General features: G+C 47.4%; 1 protein-coding gene and 1 pseudogene across 1 annotated transcript; one reads left to right on the plus strand and one right to left on the minus strand.

The window, feature by feature from the left end:
- The first annotated feature begins 6,618 nt into the window (after positions 1-6,618).
- Positions 6,619-7,280, plus strand: LOC149327736 (uncharacterized). The gene has a single exon (XM_089563973.1). The coding sequence runs from the start codon at positions 6,634-6,636 to the stop codon at positions 7,252-7,254; it is 621 nt and encodes a 206-aa protein (XP_089420099.1). The 5' UTR covers positions 6,619-6,633; the 3' UTR covers positions 7,255-7,280.
- Positions 7,281-15,635: 8,355 nt separating this feature from the next.
- LOC149327737 (uncharacterized) lies at positions 15,636-17,134 on the minus strand (annotated as a pseudogene).
- Between the last annotated feature and the right edge of the window lie 2,694 nt (positions 17,135-19,828).

The following is a 19,828-nucleotide window of genomic DNA, read 5'->3' on the forward strand; positions in this document are numbered from 1 at the left end:
TGCGGCAGCATGATACTTCTGCCATGTGGAAGAAGAGTTAGAGAGCTTGGCCGACGGCAACAGGCGTTTTTTCTTATTATTGAGTCGTTTGAATGATACATTAAACCATGGTGATGTTATTCTTTCTGTTATAGTAATGGTTGGAATGTAAAGACTTATAAGCCGATGCATCTCTGTTTTGAAAAGTAACCAGTTCGACTCGAGAGAATGTAGTGGAAAGTTAGCAGTGAAGGTGTCGAAGTAATCTGATAATTCACGGTTCATGCTGGCATAGTCTCCTTTATCATAAAGCGTAAGTGTTTTTTTATTTTTTTCTCTCTTTAGTACGTTGCAATAAAAAGAAGTATGTATCGTCAAATGATCGCTGAGACCGCGCAACAAGGTGATAGGAGTAAAATTATCGGGATGCGTTGTTAATACGAGATCTAGAACGTTGGACGAGTGACCACTCGTAACGCGTGTGGGATCAGTGACGAGTTGAGTTAAGCCAGAAGTCATACACGTGTTTAAGAAATCGCTAGCCGGGCTGCTTTCCGATAATGTAGCGGAGGGATTAGACCAATCTATTGTGGGAAAATTAAAATCACCGAAGAGAAGGATAGGATTAAGTGGATATGTTTTAGTTAACACATTTAAGGCATCATGAAATAAGGGGGTGAAAGAACTGCCAGCATTAGGAGGGCGGTAACAAATACCAATGAGGATGGGCGGATGTGTAGTAGTGCATCGAAGCCAAATCATTTCCAGTAGTGAAGGGAGGTTAACAAATGAACAATGCAGATCCCGTTTAGTGGCGAGCAATACACCCCCACCGCGCAAATTATCGGGTCTATCCTTCCGGAATATGTCAAAATCTGGGAGAAATGCAAGAATCTCAGAATCGTGAACTGATGCGTTAAGCCATGTTTCAGTTAGTAGTAAGATATCGCATGAAGATGAACCTACTAAACTGCACAATGAATCGCGCTTGGGAACAACACTTCGAATGTTAGCAAGCAGAAATGATAAAGGGTGACGATTCGGCGAACTGGGTTCACAATTTGGTTTTAATGGTGGCTACAAGCTGTCCTCAACGACCTGGTTAGAAACATGGTCGAAATGGTACGTTTTTTCACTTGTGACAAGCTTTTCATTTCGCAACTTGTATTTCAGTTTTCGAGCCTTTCCAAATTCGATGAGGCGTTTCTGGGTAAGGCGCGTGCTGGGAGAAAGATCTTGAGCAACCGCATATCCTGTGTCTTTGAATTTCCGAGCGGAAGACAGGACTTGCTCTATGTCTTTAAAGTGAGCAAATCTCACAATTATAGGCCTGCACCTACCAGTTTGGCAAGTCCCAATGCGATGTGCACGCTCAATGTCGCGTGGCTCTAACTGGATGTCTAAATACTGATTAATATGTGCAATGATGATATTCTCAGAATCTGACCATGTTTCTTTATCTTTATCTTCAAGGCTATAGAAAACAAGGTTGTTTCGTCTGGACCGATTTTCTGCATCAATTACCCGGGCAGACAGAGCATTTATCTGCGCCGTTTTCTCAGTGCTGATTCCATGCAGTTCTTTCAATTCAGTCTGCATGTCATCAATACCAACACATGCTGTCTCAATCTTATCTAGTCGCGCCTTAATCTCGCAAAATGTTTTATCATGATCAACTAGTTTCATTTCAATCGACTTTAGCTGCTGTAGCATTGCTGTCTGCCCAGTTTGAATTTCTTTCAAAGCATCAAGAATCTCTTTGTTAGGGCCGGGGTTAGATTCTATATCACCAGCTACCATGAGAAGTTTTAACAACATATGCGCACAGTGATACATAATGGACCGAAAACGCCGTGGGCTCGGCAGCACCAAGAGTGCACGGTAGCTACTTGGCTTAGCGTAAAGGCCATAAGGTTTCATTATCTGCACCAAGAAGCGTAGAACGTTAGCACGGGCCATCGCTGGCGTGCTGCCGAGCCCACTGAAGGGCGCGCCGCTCCGAGCTGCCTTTTTAGCACAAGTCCACGCATGCGCAGGATGCACAGGGGCGGTTCGGGCTTTCAGGCGGCTCAGGGAAAGCCATGATGCTTGAAGATATGGTCCGTGGCCGTGTAGAAATTGCGCGGACCGGGATGCGTTGTCGATGGGCTGGCCATTCGAAGCCGAGAAAGGCTCAACCGTGTGAAGTCCGGAAAGCAGGAGTGTTGCGTCTGGACTGGAGTGGACGACGGATGCTAGGCACGGGACCCGGAGGCTCGAACACTCCAGCAACTGCGAGCTCGAGAGTCCGAGGAACTGCACCAAGAAGCGTAGAACGTTAGCACGGGCCATCGCTGCCATGCTGCCGAGCCCACTCGAGGGCGCGCCGCTCCGAGCTGCCTTTTTAGCACAAGTCCACGCATGCGCAGGATGCACAGGGGCGGTTCCGGCGTTCAGGCGGCTCAGGGAAAGCCATGATGCTCGAAGATACGGTCCGTGGCCGTGTAGAAATTGCGCGGACCGGGATGCGTTGTCGATGGGCTGGCCATTCGAAGCCGAGAAAGGCTCAACCGTGTGAAGTCCGGAAAGCAGGAGTGTTGCGTCTGGACTGGAGTGGACGACGGACGCTAGGCACGGGACCCGGAGGCTCGAACACTCCAGCAACTGCGAGCTCGAGAGTCCGAGGAACTGCACCAAGAAGCGTAGAACGTTAGCACGGGCCATCGCTGCCATGCTGCCGAGCCCACTGAAGGGCGCGCCGCTCCGAGCTGCCTTTTTAGCACAAGTCCACGCATGCGCAGGATGCACAGGGGCGGTTCCGGCGTTCAGGCGGCTCAGGGAAAGCCATGATGCTCGAAGATACGGTCCGTGGCCGTGTAGAAATTGCGCGGACCGGGATGCGTTGTCGATGGGCTGGCCATTCGAAGCCGAGAAAGGCTCAACCGTGTGAAGTCCGGAAAGCAGGAGTGTTGCGTCTGGACTGGAGTGGACGACGGATGCTAGGCACGGGACCCGGAGGCTCGAACACTCCAGCAACTGCGAGCTCGAGAGTCCGAGGAACTGCACCAAGAAGCGTAGAACGTTAGCACGGGCCATCGCTGCCATGCTGCCGAGCCCACTGAAGGGCGCGCCGCTCCGAGCTGCCTTTTTAGCACAAGTCCACGCATGCGCAGGATGCACAGGGGCGGTTCGGGCTTTCAGGCGGCTCAGGGAAAGCCATGATGCTCGAAGATACGGTCCGTGGCCGTGTAGAAATTGCGCGGACCGGGATGCGTTGTCGATGGGCTGGCCATTCGAAGCCGAGAAAGGCTCAACCGTGTGAAGTCCGGAAAGCAGGAGTGTTGCGTCTGGACTGGAGTGGACGACGGATGCTAGGCACGGGACCCGGAGGCTCGAACACTCCAGCAACTGCGAGCTCGAGAGTCCGAGGAACTGCACCAAGAAGCGTAGAACGTTAGCACGGGCCATCGCTGCCATGCTGCCGAGCCCACTCGAGGGCGCGCCGCTCCGAGCTGCCTTTTTAGCACAAGTCCACGCATGCGCAGGATGCACAGGGGCGGTTCCGGCGTTCAGGCGGCTCAGGGAAAGCCATGATGCTCGAAGATACGGTCCGTGGCCGTGTAGAAATTGCGCGGACCGGGATTCGTTGTCGATGGGCTGGCCATTCGAAGCCGAGAAAGGCTCAACCGTGTGAAGTCCGGAAAGCAGGAGTGTTGCGTCTGGACTGGAGTGGACGACGGACGCTAGGCACGGGACCCGGAGGCTCGAACACTCCAGCAACTGCGAGCTCGAGAGTCCGAGGAACTGCACCAAGAAGCGTAGAACGTTAGCACGGGCCATCGCTGCCATGCTGCCGAGCCCACTGAAGGGCGCGCCGCTCCGAGCTGCCTTTTTAGCACAAGTCCACGCATGCGCAGGATGCACAGGGGCGGTTCCGGCGTTCAGGCGGCTCAGGGAAAGCCATGATGCTCGAAGATACGGTCCGTGGCCGTGTAGAAATTGCGCGGACCGGGATGCGTTGTCGATGGGCTGGCCATTCGAAGCCGAGAAAGGCTCAACCGTGTGAAGTCCGGAAAGCAGGAGTGTTGCGTCTGGACTGGAGTGGACGACGGATGCTAGGCACGGGACCCGGAGGCTCGAACACTCCAGCAACTGCGAGCTCGAGAGTCCGAGGAACTGCACCAAGAAGCGTAGAACGTTAGCACGGGCCATCGCTGCCATGCTGCCGAGCCCACTGAAGGGCGCGCCGCTCCGAGCTGCCTTTTTAGCACAAGTCCACGCATGCGCAGGATGCACAGGGGCGGTTCGGGCTTTCAGGCGGCTCAGGGAAAGCCATGATGCTTGAAGATATGGTCCGTGGCCGTGTAGAAATTGCGCGGACCGGGATGCGTTGTCGATGGGCTGGCCATTCGAAGCCAAGAAAGGCTCAACCGTGTGAAGCCCGGAAAGGAGGATTGTTGCGTCTGGACTGGAGTGGACGACGGATGCCAGGCACGGGACCCGGAGGCTCGAACGCTCCAGCAACTGCGAGCTCGAGAGTCCGAGGAACTGCACCAAGAAGCGTAGAACGTTAGCACGGGCCATCGCTGCCATGCTGCCGAGCCCACGCCAGCGATGTCGTGGCTTCTATTCCCCTTTCCCAGTGCAGAGTAGCAGGCCAGATATTCAACTTTCCGGCTGACCTCTCTGCCTTTCCAAGAAATAAACTCATCTGTCTGAGGTTGCATATATCAGCCAGTTTATTGAGGACAGCACTTAGACCTGATCTTTTCTGGCACTTGGTATGCTAGAACTTGCTGCCAGTTACCTTCATTTCACACTTCATATGCATGTGGAAATTTTCAGCTTGGCTATAGCTTCCAAGTGTTGCACTATACTAGCTGTCTACAGTAGAAGCTGTTATTGTTTTTGTTCTAGTGGCAGTTAGGTTTGGTTTATTGGTTTGGTTTATCTAGGTTTAACGTCCCAAAGCAACTCAGGCTATGAGGGACGCCGTAGTGAAAAGCTCCGGAAATTTCGACCACCTGGGGTTCTTTAACATGCACTGAGATTACACAGTACGCGGGCCTATAAAATTTCGCCTTCATCGAAATTCAGCCGCCGCGGCCGGGATCGAACCCGCGTCTTTCGCGTCAGCAGCCGAGCGCCGTAACCATTAAGCCACCGCGGCGGGTAGTTGCAGTTAGGTGTAGCTGTACATGTAATGGAGCTTAAATATGGGGAAGAGTTCACAATGCTTAGTGTGAACTGCAGCGAGGCCTTCAATGTAGTGTCCTCAATATGTGCTAAATTAGTCCCTTGTTGCCCTTTTTATGACATCCTGAGGATGTCCTAAATTCAAACAAATGTCCTGAAAATGCACTACAAAAGGCCTAGGGTGCCCTTTTGAGGATATCCTCAAAACGTACTGGGGCCGGACAAAACGACTTGTTGAGACCCTTTGAAGGACTTCTTGAGGACAACCAAACATCCCAGTGGAGGCATCCGTAGGACATTTTCAGGATACCTCAGCGTTGCCTGGGTTCCGTTCTCTTCCGAGCTTCTCCACCCTTAAACTTGCTCCACACGCTCTCTTTCCAACAACCCGAGAACTCTTATTGACCCATTTCGACCTGTTGAAAACAGCGCAGAACCACACAGAAAACAGAAGAAGAGAGGACGAGACATAGGCGCTGAATGAAAACGGAAGTTTATCCTTTGCACACGTTGGTCAACATATCAAGACATCTAAAAAACAGTAAGAAGAACAAAGGAGGGTGTGTTGCTGGCAGTTTGGTTTGACATTGTAGCGCTGACAGACGAGGGACGAGACACACAGGGCGCTGTCAAAATGATGCCTTTCTGCTTGAAGTTCGCAAGGTGTTCGACCTTTTTAGTGAAACCGTGTCGCCCCTCGTCTTGACGCACGAGGTGCCAGAAAATGGCTCCATCCGCTTCCTCGAGTTACAGCTGCTTTTTTCGCCGCAACATGTCTGCTGGATGTTCCAGCCTAGGGGCAACAAGCCTGTCCTGCCATACGACTCCGCCCATTCGAAACAGCGAAACAGTCCACGGAGCAATCCAGGCAGCCTTCGCAACCAGGCAGAGGCTAACCACCTTCTTCGTTCATTGCAGAAATGCGCGTTTGAGGAGCGGAATCCGAAGCTGCTACCGTCACCGCTGGTGGAACCTACACGTGTCCACGGATCGTCCCCCTCCCTCCGTTCTCTACTGAAATGCGCGTTTGAGGAGCGGAATCCGAAGCTGCTACCGTCACCGCTGGTGGAACCTACACGTGTCCACGGATCGTCCCCCTCCCTCCCTTCTCTACTGGCAAGCCGCACCTGCGCACTACTGTCAGATATCAACGGCGTCCCCTATATAACCGCAGCACGACGGTCCCCACATCATTCACGGAGCAATCCAAGCAGCCTTCGCAACCAGGCAGAGGCTAACCGCCTTCTTCGTTCATTGCAGGTGTGTATCCTGTATCTTTGATTACAAACATCGATCTTAGGTTACTGGATTGCTCCGTTCGTGTTTGTGTCCAGCATGGGTGATAAGCCTCCTTCAATCATAAAAGAACTTGTAAAGGCTATGACTGACTTGAGTGCACAGTTTGACTCTAAGCAAAGTGAACTAAAGCAAGATTTAAAGCATGTGATTTAATCTGAAATGGAATCTGTTAAAACTTCAATGGGCTTTATAAATGAAAAGTTCGAAGAATTTAGAACAGAGATCTCTGAGCTCAAAAAGACCCTGTCTGACGTGAAAAACGTAAACCAGGAAAAGAAAAAAGAAAACAACCGACTCACAAATGAAGTGAAAACTCTCAGGCACGAATTAACTGAACTGCAGCAGTACAGTAGAAGAAATAACCTTGAAATCAAAGGCATCCCTCCAGCACCCAGTGAAAATCTGATTTCAGTGATGACATCGATCTGTCATCTCTTGAGCACCAAGTTCGATGAATCCGATGTTGAAGCTATCCATCGTGTGCCCTCTAAAAACAAGGATGAACCCAACATCATTGTTAAGTTTGCTTCCAGGAAAGTGAGAGACAACATCCTGAAAACAGCGAAAAAGCAACGGCTGAACACTACACTTCTGAGCTTTGACGATCACGAGAATCCCGTGTTCATCAACGAACATTTGTGCCCGGCAAACAAAATTTTGCTAGGTAAAGCACGGAAAGCCAAAAAGGAAAAACAGTGCAAACACACATGGGTATCACATGGCAAGATCCTGATGCGCAAGACCGATACCTCGCATGTTCTACATATAACCTGTGACGATGATCTTGCTCAGGTAGTCTAGAAACATGGCCTTTTCCGTTGAGGAAATCAGTGCTAAGTGGCACGAGAGCGAAAACCTTTCCATTTTTCATTGCAATGTCCACAGCATAAATAAAAATCTAGACCAACTCACTGTACATTTATCGCAACATTTTTTCCAGTATGATCTTATCACTGTAACTGAAACCTGGCTTAAGAAAGGAGAAATACCGTACATACCGGGTTACACAACGCTATCTTTACCAAGAGATAGCACCGCACGAGGGGGTGGCGTTGCTCTTTTTATAAAAACGGCATAGATTATCAACAGTTCTCGGAGTCTTCTCTGGGCTCTAAAACCACGGAAGCACTTTTTATTCGCTTTAAGACAGACGTCGTAATAGGCGTGGTATATCGTCCGCCAAACACGTGCACAAGTCAGTTCATATCTGATATGGAGTCCATTCTGGTTCCTCTGATGTCTTTTCATAATCAGTTAGCAATAGTTGGTGATTTCAATATTGACTTATCAAAGGATGACTGTCCAGATTATATTTTCTTATTGGAATCGTTCAACCTCAAGAACGTTATCAATGTGCCCACTAGAATTGGACATCAGTCTGCAACAATTATTGATCACATCTTATGTAACCGTGATATGGATGCCTGCGCTGGTGTTTGTAACCAAAACATTGCTGATCACTGTTCAACTTTTCTGTTCCTGCCACGGTCGGGTATCGATTGTACTTGCCCTACCCATACCAATGTATTTTCACGGGTGGACTACGCGCATGTCAGGCGTTTGCTCGAATCTATTCATTTCGAAATCTGTGTCACAGTGGCGTTCACACAGAATTTGCTAACTTCGTATCTGCTGTTTCCGATGCAATTACTAAGTCAACGCTGAAGTTTTCTCGGCGCAACTATAAACATGCCATATGTCCTTGGATTACTGAGGAAATACTCAAAGTATTGAAAAAAAAAGGATTCATACTACAATAAGCTCAAAAACAACAGAACGATTGCTTATTACTTGAAACAGTTTAAGTATTACAGAAACAAATCCGTAGCGCTGATGAGAAAATCAAAGAAATTGTATTATACTAATTTGGTTAATCATCAAGGAAATGGCACTAAGTAAGTATGGAAGATTGTAGGGGAACAGGTAAAAGAAAACAGATCGTTCCTGACAACTTGTGAATAGAGACTGCAGACCAGTTTAATCAGTTCTTCACAACCTACGGTCAGAACAGTGCGCAACCTACTTCCTTAGCTTCAGTGACATCCGGAATACCTCGATGTATTAATAATGAATTCAGTTTCTCGAACATTACTAGCGATGAAGTTGCAAGTGTTGTGGCGAACATGCCCACGAATAAAGCGGCCGGGCCAGACGGCATAATGGCTGAGGTAATCAAGGACAACATTGATTTGTTTTGTGTTCCTTTGTGCAGAATATTCAATCACGCGATACACTCTAGCTTATACCCCGATACTTTAAAAGTTGCAAAAGTTGTTCCGATATTTAAAACTGGTGACCCTAACAACCCGTCTAGTTACAGGCCAATATCTGTACTGAGTGTCGTCAATACCATTTTTGAAAAATTAATTGCTTTCCAACTGAAACCCTTTCTCGATGCTAATCATATTATTTGTCCTCAGCAACACGGATTTGTTTCTAGCAGGTCCACGTCCACGGCTGTAGTTACTCTATCACAGCTTATCCTATCTGCTCTTCATAACCGTAATGTTGCTGTAAAGAGCTTCGTTTCCAAGACTGGTTGGTGTCTTCCTGACCGCTGGACTGCCGTCACTACAACGTGACAGTATTTATAGACATCAAAAAAGCTTTCGACACACTCTCACACTCCATTCTTTTAATGAAACTGGAAGCATATGGTGTGCGTAGCGGGGCACTTGAATTCTTTAAAAGTTATCTTTGTTCACTACAGCAGCAAGTTGTCCTCAAACAGTTCAAGTCTGCATACCAAACTGTTACGTGTGGTGTACCCCAGGGGTCAGTTCTGGGACCGTTTTTATTTTCACTCTTTATTAATGACCTCCCCAATGCAATACAGTGTTCTCAAATTTTGATGTATGCGGATGACACTGCACTTATCTTTACTGGCAACTCACTTGAGTCAATAGAAAATCCTATTTTATTTTTTTATTGATACTGCGATTAACAATGAACTCCAACGTATCTCGACCTGGCTTCGTAATAATCATCTAACTTTAAACACTGAAAAAACTAAATATGTTATTTTTCGTTCAAAACAAGTGTATTGAATCAAGTGATTTTTCTATATGTGTTGACAACAATGTTATTGATAGTGAGTCTTCTTTTAAATATTTAGGGGTCATGTTTGACTGCCACTTGTCTTGGAAGGAACAGGTGCACAGTTTGTGTAAAAAGGTTGCGTACGGTTGTTTTACCTTGGCTAAGGCACGGCGGCACTTTCCACCTGCTATTCTTAGATCACTGTATTTTTCATTATGTCACAGTCATCTCAGTTATTGCAGTGAATCATGGGGAATCACATACAAAACGTATTTATCACCATTGCTAAGACTACAAAAACGTGCCTTGAAAACAATGGGATTACCTTCTTCGAATTTTTTATTTTATTTATTGCATACTGCAGGCCGTGAGGCCCAAGCAGGAGTGGATACAGAACAGAACACAAATTGAGCAATAATACCAAAGTGCAAACAGAAAACGAGCAGCGCGAAATGACATGGAAAAGAAAAAGAAACTAACAAAACAAACTAAAAACAAACTAACAATGGTTACTTATCAAATCAAGAGACCGTACACACGAAGCTGGTAAGCTGTTCCAGTCACTGATGGTTTGCGGAAAGAAAGAGTGCTGAAATAAGTTAGTCTTTGCAAAGTACGGGGTCAAAGAGAGGGGGTGGGAGTGTCGGGTTTGTCTGGTGTTCTGTAGATTAAGATACGGCGAAGAATTTATTCCAAGTTTATGGTTAAATAACAAAAATAAGAATTTCAACCGAAGAAACTTGCGCCGGGACTGAAGGGTTGGTATGGAATTCGAATGCATTAATGTAGAGACAGAAGCAGTTCTATTGTATTGCGAAAACATGAATCGCACAGCTTTCCTTTGGATCCGCTCAAGTGCTTTTATGTTAGTGAGAGTATACGGGTCCCATACAATGCACGCATATTCCAATTTAGTCCTTATAAAGGTTTCATATGCTAGTCTCTTAACTTGAAGTGGTGAATCTTTTAGTTTATGGCGCAACAAGCAAAGTTTTCGTAAGGCAGACGAGCAAGTGTTAGAAATGTGAGTGTTCCAGCTTAAGTTGTTTGTTAATGTAACACCAAGATATTTATATTCAGTTACTTCGGTAATTTCTCCTGAACCCAGAAAAAAGGAGCGTTTAAATGGATTAAGTTTTCTTGTAACACGTAGTAGGACAGTCTTTTCGAAGTTAAGTTTCATGCCCCATCGATTGCACCATGCGTGGATACTATTAAGGGACCTGTTTAGTATTGCCTGATCGTCAGCTGATCGGATCTCAGTGAAAATAATACAGTCATCAGCGTACATGCGAATCTGTACAGGTTCATCAACCACATCTACAATATCGTTACAATATATCAAAAACAACAGTGGCCCAAGCACACTGCCCTGAGGGACACCAGATGTGACCGGAAGAGCGCTAGAATCATCTCCATTAATAGTTACGTACTGTTTGCGTTGTGTTAAGTACTTCGATACCCAAGCAATAATAAAATCTGGCAGCCCTATCAGTTCAAGTTTCTCAATTAATTTATTATGGGGTACTAGGTCGAAAGCCTTGCTGAAATCTAAGAAAATTAAGTCTACCTGGCCAGCCCTATCCACGACGGAAGCAAGGAAGTGAAATATGGTGACTAACTGAGTAGTTGTAGAAAACCCTTTCCTGAAGCCGTGCTGGTGTTGCGACAGAATGTTATTTTCTTGAAGAAATTTTGAAATGAGGTTAGACACAATGTGCTCCATGAACTTACAAGAAGAACATAATATAGATATGGGGCGGTAGTTAGATAAAGAAAGCGGGTCACCCTTCTTTAGGACGGGCACCACACGTGCAGTCTTCCAGTCGTCAGGTATGGACGCAGTACTAATGGATGCTTGAAATATAACTACGAGGAACTTGCTCAGTGTTTCAGCGTAACGGCGAAGGAACGCGCCAGGTATACCATAGTTCTAACAATAACATTTTTGACGCAATGCAAATCATGTCATTCACAACCTTACGCGATTACAAAATAGCTCTTATGGTTAATAATATTATAAATACCAACTACCCCTTACCTCTTGGTGCATTCAGTATTCCCGTCCGCAACGCTAGACAAGCCAGCAATGGCAATTTTAACCTTCCTATTTGCCATAATGCTACGGAGAAAGACGAATAGAATTTACAGGAGCGAAAATTTAGAACTCGTTGCCAATTAAAATAAAGGAAGCTAGGAATTTCAAACTGACATGCAAGAAACATTTTTTGGGAATGGAAGCAAGGCTACAAAGTTAGTTTTTCTTCAATGTGTTTGTGATTGCTGTCCTATATGTTATTTTGTATTGGACCGCTTACTAGCCTCATTGGCTATCGGTCCAAATATCTGTGTATACATTTTGTTTGTGTTACTGAATAAAGACTTCTTGATTCTTCTTGATTCTTCAGCCTGCTTTTAACAACGCGCTCACCAAGTTCTGTGAGCACTGTCAGGAAACCAGTCTTCAGAACCAGGAACTGCGCCAATCCGGATACCCACCGTTGCTTCAAGTCTCTGTGGCTGAAAAAAATGCTAAAGAAAATGCAGTGTAACCCCCCCCCCCCCCCCTCCCGGTCGCATGCCAGGGTACGCAACAAGAAACTCAACTCGCTGTTATTCCCTACGTCCAACAGGTTTCCCACAACCTCAAAAGGATTGGACGAAAAAGATAGGAGTGGACGTTGTTTTTTCAGCCCCTCATGGCCTCTCTAGACTGCAGGAGAGTGAACGGTTCCGGTGAAACAGTTCGCGAATGCCCCGTTAGGCACCGTGACCCCTTCGTAAGTTGCAGCGTAGGAGTTGTGTACTCAATCCCTTTGTCTTGCGGCAGGGAATACATCAGCCCGAATGGTCGATGCATTAATAAGAGACTGCTCGAACACAACTCTAATTCTAGCAACATTGTCGTCCATGTTCGGGACTGTTGTCCTTGTCACGTACCGGCGCCCTCCGCTTCGGCACGCATGGCCACAAGGCAGAGGAATCGAATGAAAGAGGCCTTCAGCGCAAGATACGAACCGGTTCGCGGTGCAGCTGCCGTTTCTTCTACCCAATTCAATCAATCAATCAATCAATCAATCAATCAATCAATCAATCAATCAATCAATCAATCAATCAATCAATCAATCAATCAATCAATACATCCAGTTTATTTTCAACATCAACGGTGTTGAGGGATCGCAGACAAAAAGCCTCAATATGGGCTTGACAGGGTCCTTAGTTTTTTTAGTATTGATAACAAGAGAATTCCAATTACTCGAAGATGCTAACGACATGAGGGTATGATTCGCTCTGGAAAATAAGTCATAAGGATTTGCTGCACTGAGTAGTATCGTCTGCGTACAGGTATGAAAAATATGAGTGGGGAACACAGTTGGAGCATTCATTTATTGATTACTCCGTTATAATTTGTGACAAGCGCAGTTTTTTTCTCTCTTTAACTAGTTTTCGTCTGCGCCTACAATATCCCAACGTCGTTGTGCAATTTAGTAGAGAAATAACCAAGAAATTTGCAATTTTCTGCGTGAAGTTTGTTCCCTCTCATATTTTTCCTACCTGTACATCACAAAATTCACGGTATTATCAATAGTGACCAAATCATTTACATATATGCAGAACAACAGAGGTCCCAAGATGCTGCCTTGGGGCACGCCTGCATGAAGTTGTTTCAGGTCGAATGTGTAATCACGTACAACAACCTGGTGCTATCGGTGCTGAAGATAAGGTTTTAATAACGCAAGAAAAGGGCCACGGAATCCGTAGTAAAGTTTTTCTAGGAGTGTGAAGTGTCTGATACGGTCAAAGGCCTTTGAATAATTGATGAAGATGCCCAACGTACACATTTTGCGTTCGAATGATTACAATATTATTTATTTTTGTGTTAGTAAAGCGGTCTCTATTGAAATGCTTTTGATGAAACCAAACTGCGCGGAAGTGATCAGTTTATGGCTTAGAACAAATGAGTGCATGCGACTATGTATTAGGTTCTCTAGGCCTTTAGAGAAGACCGGAAGAATGGAAATGGGTCTGTAGTTTGAAAATTCGTTTTTATCACCGCCTTTGTATAAAACTATAACTCTGGCAATTTGAAGTTTTTTAGGGCAAGTTCCAACGGAAAAAAGAAGATTGAAAACATGTTCCTGTTGTAGCGGCGGGTGCCGCCCAAGTACACGAACTGCTAGCAACCAAACAAATCCGCCTTTATTGCCACACATAGTCATATATATACACATAGCGACACTGGTGCCTCTGGCGGCAGGTGATCCCCAAACCGGAACCGAAACCACATATACAACATATTCCCTTCCTTATAAAAAGAACAGCTACATGGGTTAGTGATTTAGTAGTGGTAGTACGTTAGTGCTCTTTTACAGAATTATATTTACAGTAACAACAATGTGCTTGTCTTATGCACTTCATACAAAAATATAAAACAAAAAGAGGAAAACAAGATACAACTCCATTTATGTCCATATTTCACGTCAGCAAACTCAACACTCGTGCAGATTGTGACAGGTTCATGTTCACTGCAAAGCATGTCTTTCTGTACTTAGTGTCCATAGCGGTCTGGAGGTCGTCTATTCCTTGATGGCTGTACCCTACGCTGAGGTCCCGATGCTTCTGAGAAACCACTGGCGGCAGGCGAAGTCTCTTCCGGCTCACAGCCGGTCACTGGTGGCATAGGCGGCTGCTTCGCAGCAGCCACAGCTGAAGTTCCGGTTGGCGCTTCTGAAACGGGTCTCTCCAAGGTAGGCGGTAAGCTGCTTTCCCTAGCGGTGTCATTTGTAACACTCCTTTCCCCCCACCCACAGAGAGATGCAGAAGCTCGTGGCATCCTTGACAACTTTGAAGCGTTCCATGTTTTGCCATCATCAAGTTGGAAAGACGATTGCCCCTGCTTTCTTATCACTTTTCTTGGGCGGCTAAAGGCCAGGTCACCTTTAAAAGCAGTTGTCGGTTTGCGTACTCGTACAAGGTCATCAACATCCACTTTGGTTTCCCTTGCGGCCCTGCGAGCGTCTGTGTATAGTTTACTGGATAGCTGCTTTTGCTTCACCCGTTCGCGTAGGCGGTCGAGCTCTGAACTAGGGTCGGTTGCAAATATTGCTGACGGATGCCCAACGACATCGAGCCGAGTCCTTGGCAGACGTCCATGCAGGAGAAGTGCTGGGGCAACTGCAGTTGTGGCATGCGGCGTACAACGGTAAATGCCCAAGTATTCTGTTACCGTTTGGCGTAAGGGACGCTGCTCGAGTGTAGCCACTTGAACAAAGCTTTTAAAAACTCTGTTGAACCGTTCTACCTGTCCGTTTGCTTGCGGGTAGTATACGGATGAATGCCGCAAGCGGATGCCGCGATCCTGCAGAAAAGCTTGGAACTCTCGAGATGAAAACTGTGGCCCGTTATCGCAAACAATTTCCTCAGGGTAACCTTCACGTGCGAACACTGACAGCAAGAAGCCTGTTACTGTGCGTGTTGTGGCTTGGTTGCAAAAGTATACTTCGGGCCACTTAGAAAAGTAGTCGACCAGCGTGATCGCATATCGACAATCGTGTGGTGCTCTCTCAAATGGGCCAACAATGTCCATGCCGAGCTTTAGCCACGGTTCCTTTGGTAAGGGGACCGGGTTCAATGGTGCAGTCATAACCTTCGTGCTCTTGTCCGCTGCCTGACATATACTACACGTTTGAATAGCTAGCTCGACTTGCCTGTCCATGGCTGGCCACCAAAATTTTTCTCGCAGACGTGCTTTCGTTCGTACAATTCCAGGGTGAGCCTCATGAGCAGCGGTAATTATCCGTGCTGTAAGTGATGCGGGAACCACAAGGCGTTCGCCACGCAAAATCAAATTGTCCACCACTGACAGTTCATCGCGAAGCTTGAAGAAAGGTTGAAGCTCACCCGGCAGAGATTTTTGCGCAGGCCAGGACGATTCAATGTAGGCCTTGATTCGTTGCAGTGTGCTGTCTTCCGATTGGGCCTGTTCAAACTCTTCCCTGGTAATGCAAGAAGAAATAAGGGCAACTGATACAGTTTCATCTGGTAAAGTCTCTTCCGAGACCAATGGTCGTAGCGAGAGCGGAAGGCGCCGAAGTTTGGATTGCACTGGCTGCACCGTGGATCGCGTTTTGACGTGATGCACAAAACCTTTCGCGAGGCCAAAGCCTGGATCGAAAAGAGATCCAAACTCGCCAACTAATTCCTTTGGGAGGTTAATATCCTGCACGGCTTTCGTCGGGTCAGGGCGCTGTTCCCTTCGAGAATTAGAAGTTAGCGTCGTTTCAAGGCATTGAAGAGATGACCCATCAATCTGTAGACCGAGGGCCTTGATGGCATCGATACCCAAGAGTGAGGTGCCTTTTTCAACGACGTAGAAAAGAAGGCTTGTTGTGCTAGCTTTGTACGTAACGTCAGCGAAGAAACAGCCACGAACCGGAATTGGCTGTTTTGAATAGTCCAGTAACCGAACAGTCGGGGCCAAAAGTACTTGGCCTTCAAAATACTGCTTAAAAAGATCGTGTGCAACAATGGAAACTGACGACCCAGAATCTACAAGGAAAGTTATGTCCGCACGGCCAATCGAAACTGTGACGTGAACAGCGGAGCGAGCGGCCGACGTCACAGCCAGAATGCTCAAAACTTCCTCGCTCGGAGAATCTTGGCTGTCTACCTCACGCACCGGAGCGGAGCCTCGTTTCTGGCAAACATAGCGGAAGTGACCCATGACACCGCAATGGTGACAACGCTTGCTTTTGGCTGGACAGCGAACTGATGCTGCATTGTGCTGGGATGAACCGCAGCGGTAACAATGAGACTGGCGGTTGTGCGCCCGCTTCGAGCTCTCGTCGGATTCTGGTGTACGCGTAGGCGTATTTCCACGAGTATTTATGCGTCCAACATCTACAGAAGGAAATTCTTGCAGATCATTGTACGCCTGCTCAAACTGCCTTGCCAGTAGTACTGCTCTAGCGAACGAGAGAGACGATCCTTCAAGCAGAAGACGCTCGCGTAAGCTTCGAGACGAAATACCCGCAACGAACTGGTCACGCAGCGAATCTTCTTCGACAGGAAAAGAGCATGTAGCAGAAAGCTCCCGCAATGCTGTGATGTACTCATTCACTGATTCACCAGCTTGCTGAACTCGCCTACTGAAACGATGCCGTTCGGCAACAACATTGCTTGTTGCCGAAAAATGAGCGTGCAGAGCGGTAACTGCGATATCGTACGACGATACTTCAGGCCTTGTGTCGCCTGTGCCCTTGCTATCTTCCGACGCTTTATCAGTAGCAGTTTGCTCACCGAGCTTGGCGTTGTCCAACGATGGAAGTGGTAATGTGTAAAATATGCGCTGACCTTCTACGCCGAGGCTGTGAAGAAGTAGTGCTTTGCGACGATCCGGCGTGCAGTCAGAGGCCCCCGAAGCAAGCAGGTAGTTCTCGAAGATGCGGAACCATTGCGGCCACGCAACAGCAGGCCGACCAGGCACAGGCAGGAACGGGGGCGGCGGCGCGATTCCAGAAATGCTCATGGCGCCGGAAAGCAAGCGGCGAAAGTCACGCCCCCCGAAATGATCCCGTCCTCGTCGCCAATGTTGTAGCGGCGGGTGCCGCCCAAGTACACGAACTGCTAGCAACCAAACAAATCCCGCTTTATTGCCACACACAGTCATATATATACACATAGCGACACTGGTGCCTCTGGCGGCAGGTGATCCCCAAACCGGAACCGAAACCACATATACAACAGTTCCAACACATGTGATATCAAATCGAGCACATGCTTAACTGGTCGAATGACGAGTCCGTCTAATCGGTACTATTATTGTTTTTGAGAGAAAGGAACACACTGCTTATTCCGCTCGCGGTTGTTGGGGCTAAAAAAGCAGTAGACTGAGTCGGTTGATTTAAATAATGTTAGAAATTAGGATCATGTGCGTCACTGGCAACTGATAAAAAATATTCATTAAATAACTTGGCCAACTCTGCGCCTGATGAGCTCACTAAGCTCTGTTGGATCGCAGTTCTCGCGATTTAAAACATTGTTAAGTCGCTTCCAGACTAAATGAGATCTCTGAACTACACTCCTGTTGAACAGATCATGTATATACTGTCTTTTTTCGTAGCGTAACAGGCTATTTACTTTATTTCGCTGGCTTTTAAACGGTTTTAACACTTCCTCGCTTTTAGTCTCAACAAAGCGCCTGTACAAACGGTGTTTGAAACGTATTTCGTTCAAGCACTTTTAGAGCGCAGCTCTTTGGCGTCCGTTCCTGGGTTTCGCGTCGTCGTCGGCCTCGTAACCAGCTCCGCCCCCAATGTCACGCTTTTCAATTGGTCGAAATGCTCGTGACGTCACAGTGCGCGAATTTCAAATGGGGCCAATTGTACTTTGGCTAGTAACCATGCAACCAATCAAAGGGATCGTATAGTGATGCTGCAACTAAGTTGGACTGAGTTTAGTTAATTGCTTAATTAATCAATTAGCCTAATTAATATAGAGGAGAATGAAGAGGTCAGAAGAAAAGAAAAGAAAGACGCGCGCCGCAGCGACAACAGCGTCCGCGGAAGGAGACGCTGCTGAAAAAATCTCTGCCTCTCCCGTAAACGAGAGTACAGTAAGCATGAAATGTTTACGGGCCTAATGTCATCTCGGTGGACACCCGAACCGCACCGTACAGGAAGGGAGGAACGCCACCACCCGTTCAGGGCGATGCCTTGCCATTTGAACGCAAGGTTTTTTGAGGAAAGGAAATGGCGCAGTAATTCTGTGCCATCTCGGTGGACACCCGAACCGCACCGTAATGGAAGGGAGGAACGCCACCACCCGTTCGGCGCGATGCCTTGCCCTTTGAACGCAGCGCTTCTCCCCCGGGCCCCTGTGCGCCTGCGCGGCTTTGCTTCGATGCGCGAAGCCCCTAAGAGATCACGTATGTCAACGAAGTGTAACGTGGCATTTATGTGCTTTTAGCACGCGTTATTAGAAATCGGAAATTATAATTCCGTGCATTATCAAACCCACAGCTCCACTGATATCTTGATAAACATTGAGAAGGCACTGGCAGCAGTTATTTTTTGTCTCGTTTGGAGACCAACCGGTGCTTGCATGCCGGTCGCGTAGGAGGGCTTACAGAGTCTCGTTAATTCTCGTTAAGTCTCGTACGGTGCCCGGATGTTCTCGTTTCAGAGCCCGGATGACTGGAATTCAGTGCCCGGATGAGTGGATTTCAGTGCCCGGATGACTGGAATTCAGTGCCCGGATGACTGGAATTCAGTGCCCGGATGAGTGGATTTCAATGCCCGGATGAGTGGATTTCAATGCCCGGATGAGTGGATCTCGGTCTCGGCGTGACGTCACCACACTGCCGACAACGGGGGCTAAAAGCATTTCATGCTTAAAAACAGATAAGTACGAAGCCGCGTTCCCTCCACCACCACGCACTTCCCCACTGAGTAAGACGTTGCTCGTTTCATATACGTTGTGTCGAACATCCTGGACAGTTCCAACAATTGACAGGTTAATGACAGAACACGATGGATAGAAATACAATAATATAAATATGAAATAGCCTAATTAACCTTTCTAGTTAGACCGCACAAATCAATAAAACCGAGAACGAAATTGATCGAGTTGGGGAATCGAACCAGGGTCTCCGGAGTGCGATACGAGCACGCTAGCCACTCCGTAATGCCAGCTGAATGGTTTGGAATGAACAAAGGCGCGTCTAGCTAATACGCCGTCTTCGTTCACTCCCATCTTCCCCCTTTCCCTTACGGCGAGGTGCAGGTGTCCACCCAGATATGCGAGAGAGATACATTTCCTTTCCTCAAAAAATAAATTTACCGTCCAGCAAGGCGTACAGCCGAATTGGCGATGGCGTTCTGTGGACTCCCTGGCAGCGTTGCAAGACGCTGTCGCGTTCCACTCTTACAGGCGAAGCTTAACATGTTAACCACACATCAGTAACACACGCAGACAGCCAATGGACGCGTCATTCGCTGGCAGCACTTGATTCATCATTCACAACCACATTCTTAACGTACGCTCCCTTGCCGCACATGCCAAGGACGTACACCGCGATCACATTCTGCGCCATTCCTCTGTACTTTGCTTTGCTGAAACCTGGATGGATCCCGAAGAGCCTCTCGAAATCATAGATTTCCTATACTGCTGTGGTGCTCGCAGAGACCACAACAGAGCGGCGGGAGTCGCTATCTACTTGCGCACAGGTCTCTGTGCAATACCAGTCGAAATGTTTGGCACGTCACATGAAGTTGGCGAACTGTGCGCCGCAAAGTTGCCCAACGGCTTGCTGGTAGTAGCTGCCTACTTCGCCCCT

This window comes from Amblyomma mixtum, chromosome 10 (genome assembly GCF_055824585.1).
Source record: "Amblyomma mixtum isolate Tamu chromosome 10, ASM5582458v1, whole genome shotgun sequence".
Lineage (NCBI taxonomy): Eukaryota > Metazoa > Arthropoda > Arachnida > Ixodida > Ixodidae > Amblyomma > Amblyomma mixtum.

Bases quoted from the DNA above. Each gene is read 5' to 3' on its own strand.
- LOC149327736 (XM_089563973.1), top strand. From the start codon at position 6,634: ATGGGCTTTATAAATGAAAAGTTCGAAGAATTTAGAACAGAGATCTCT.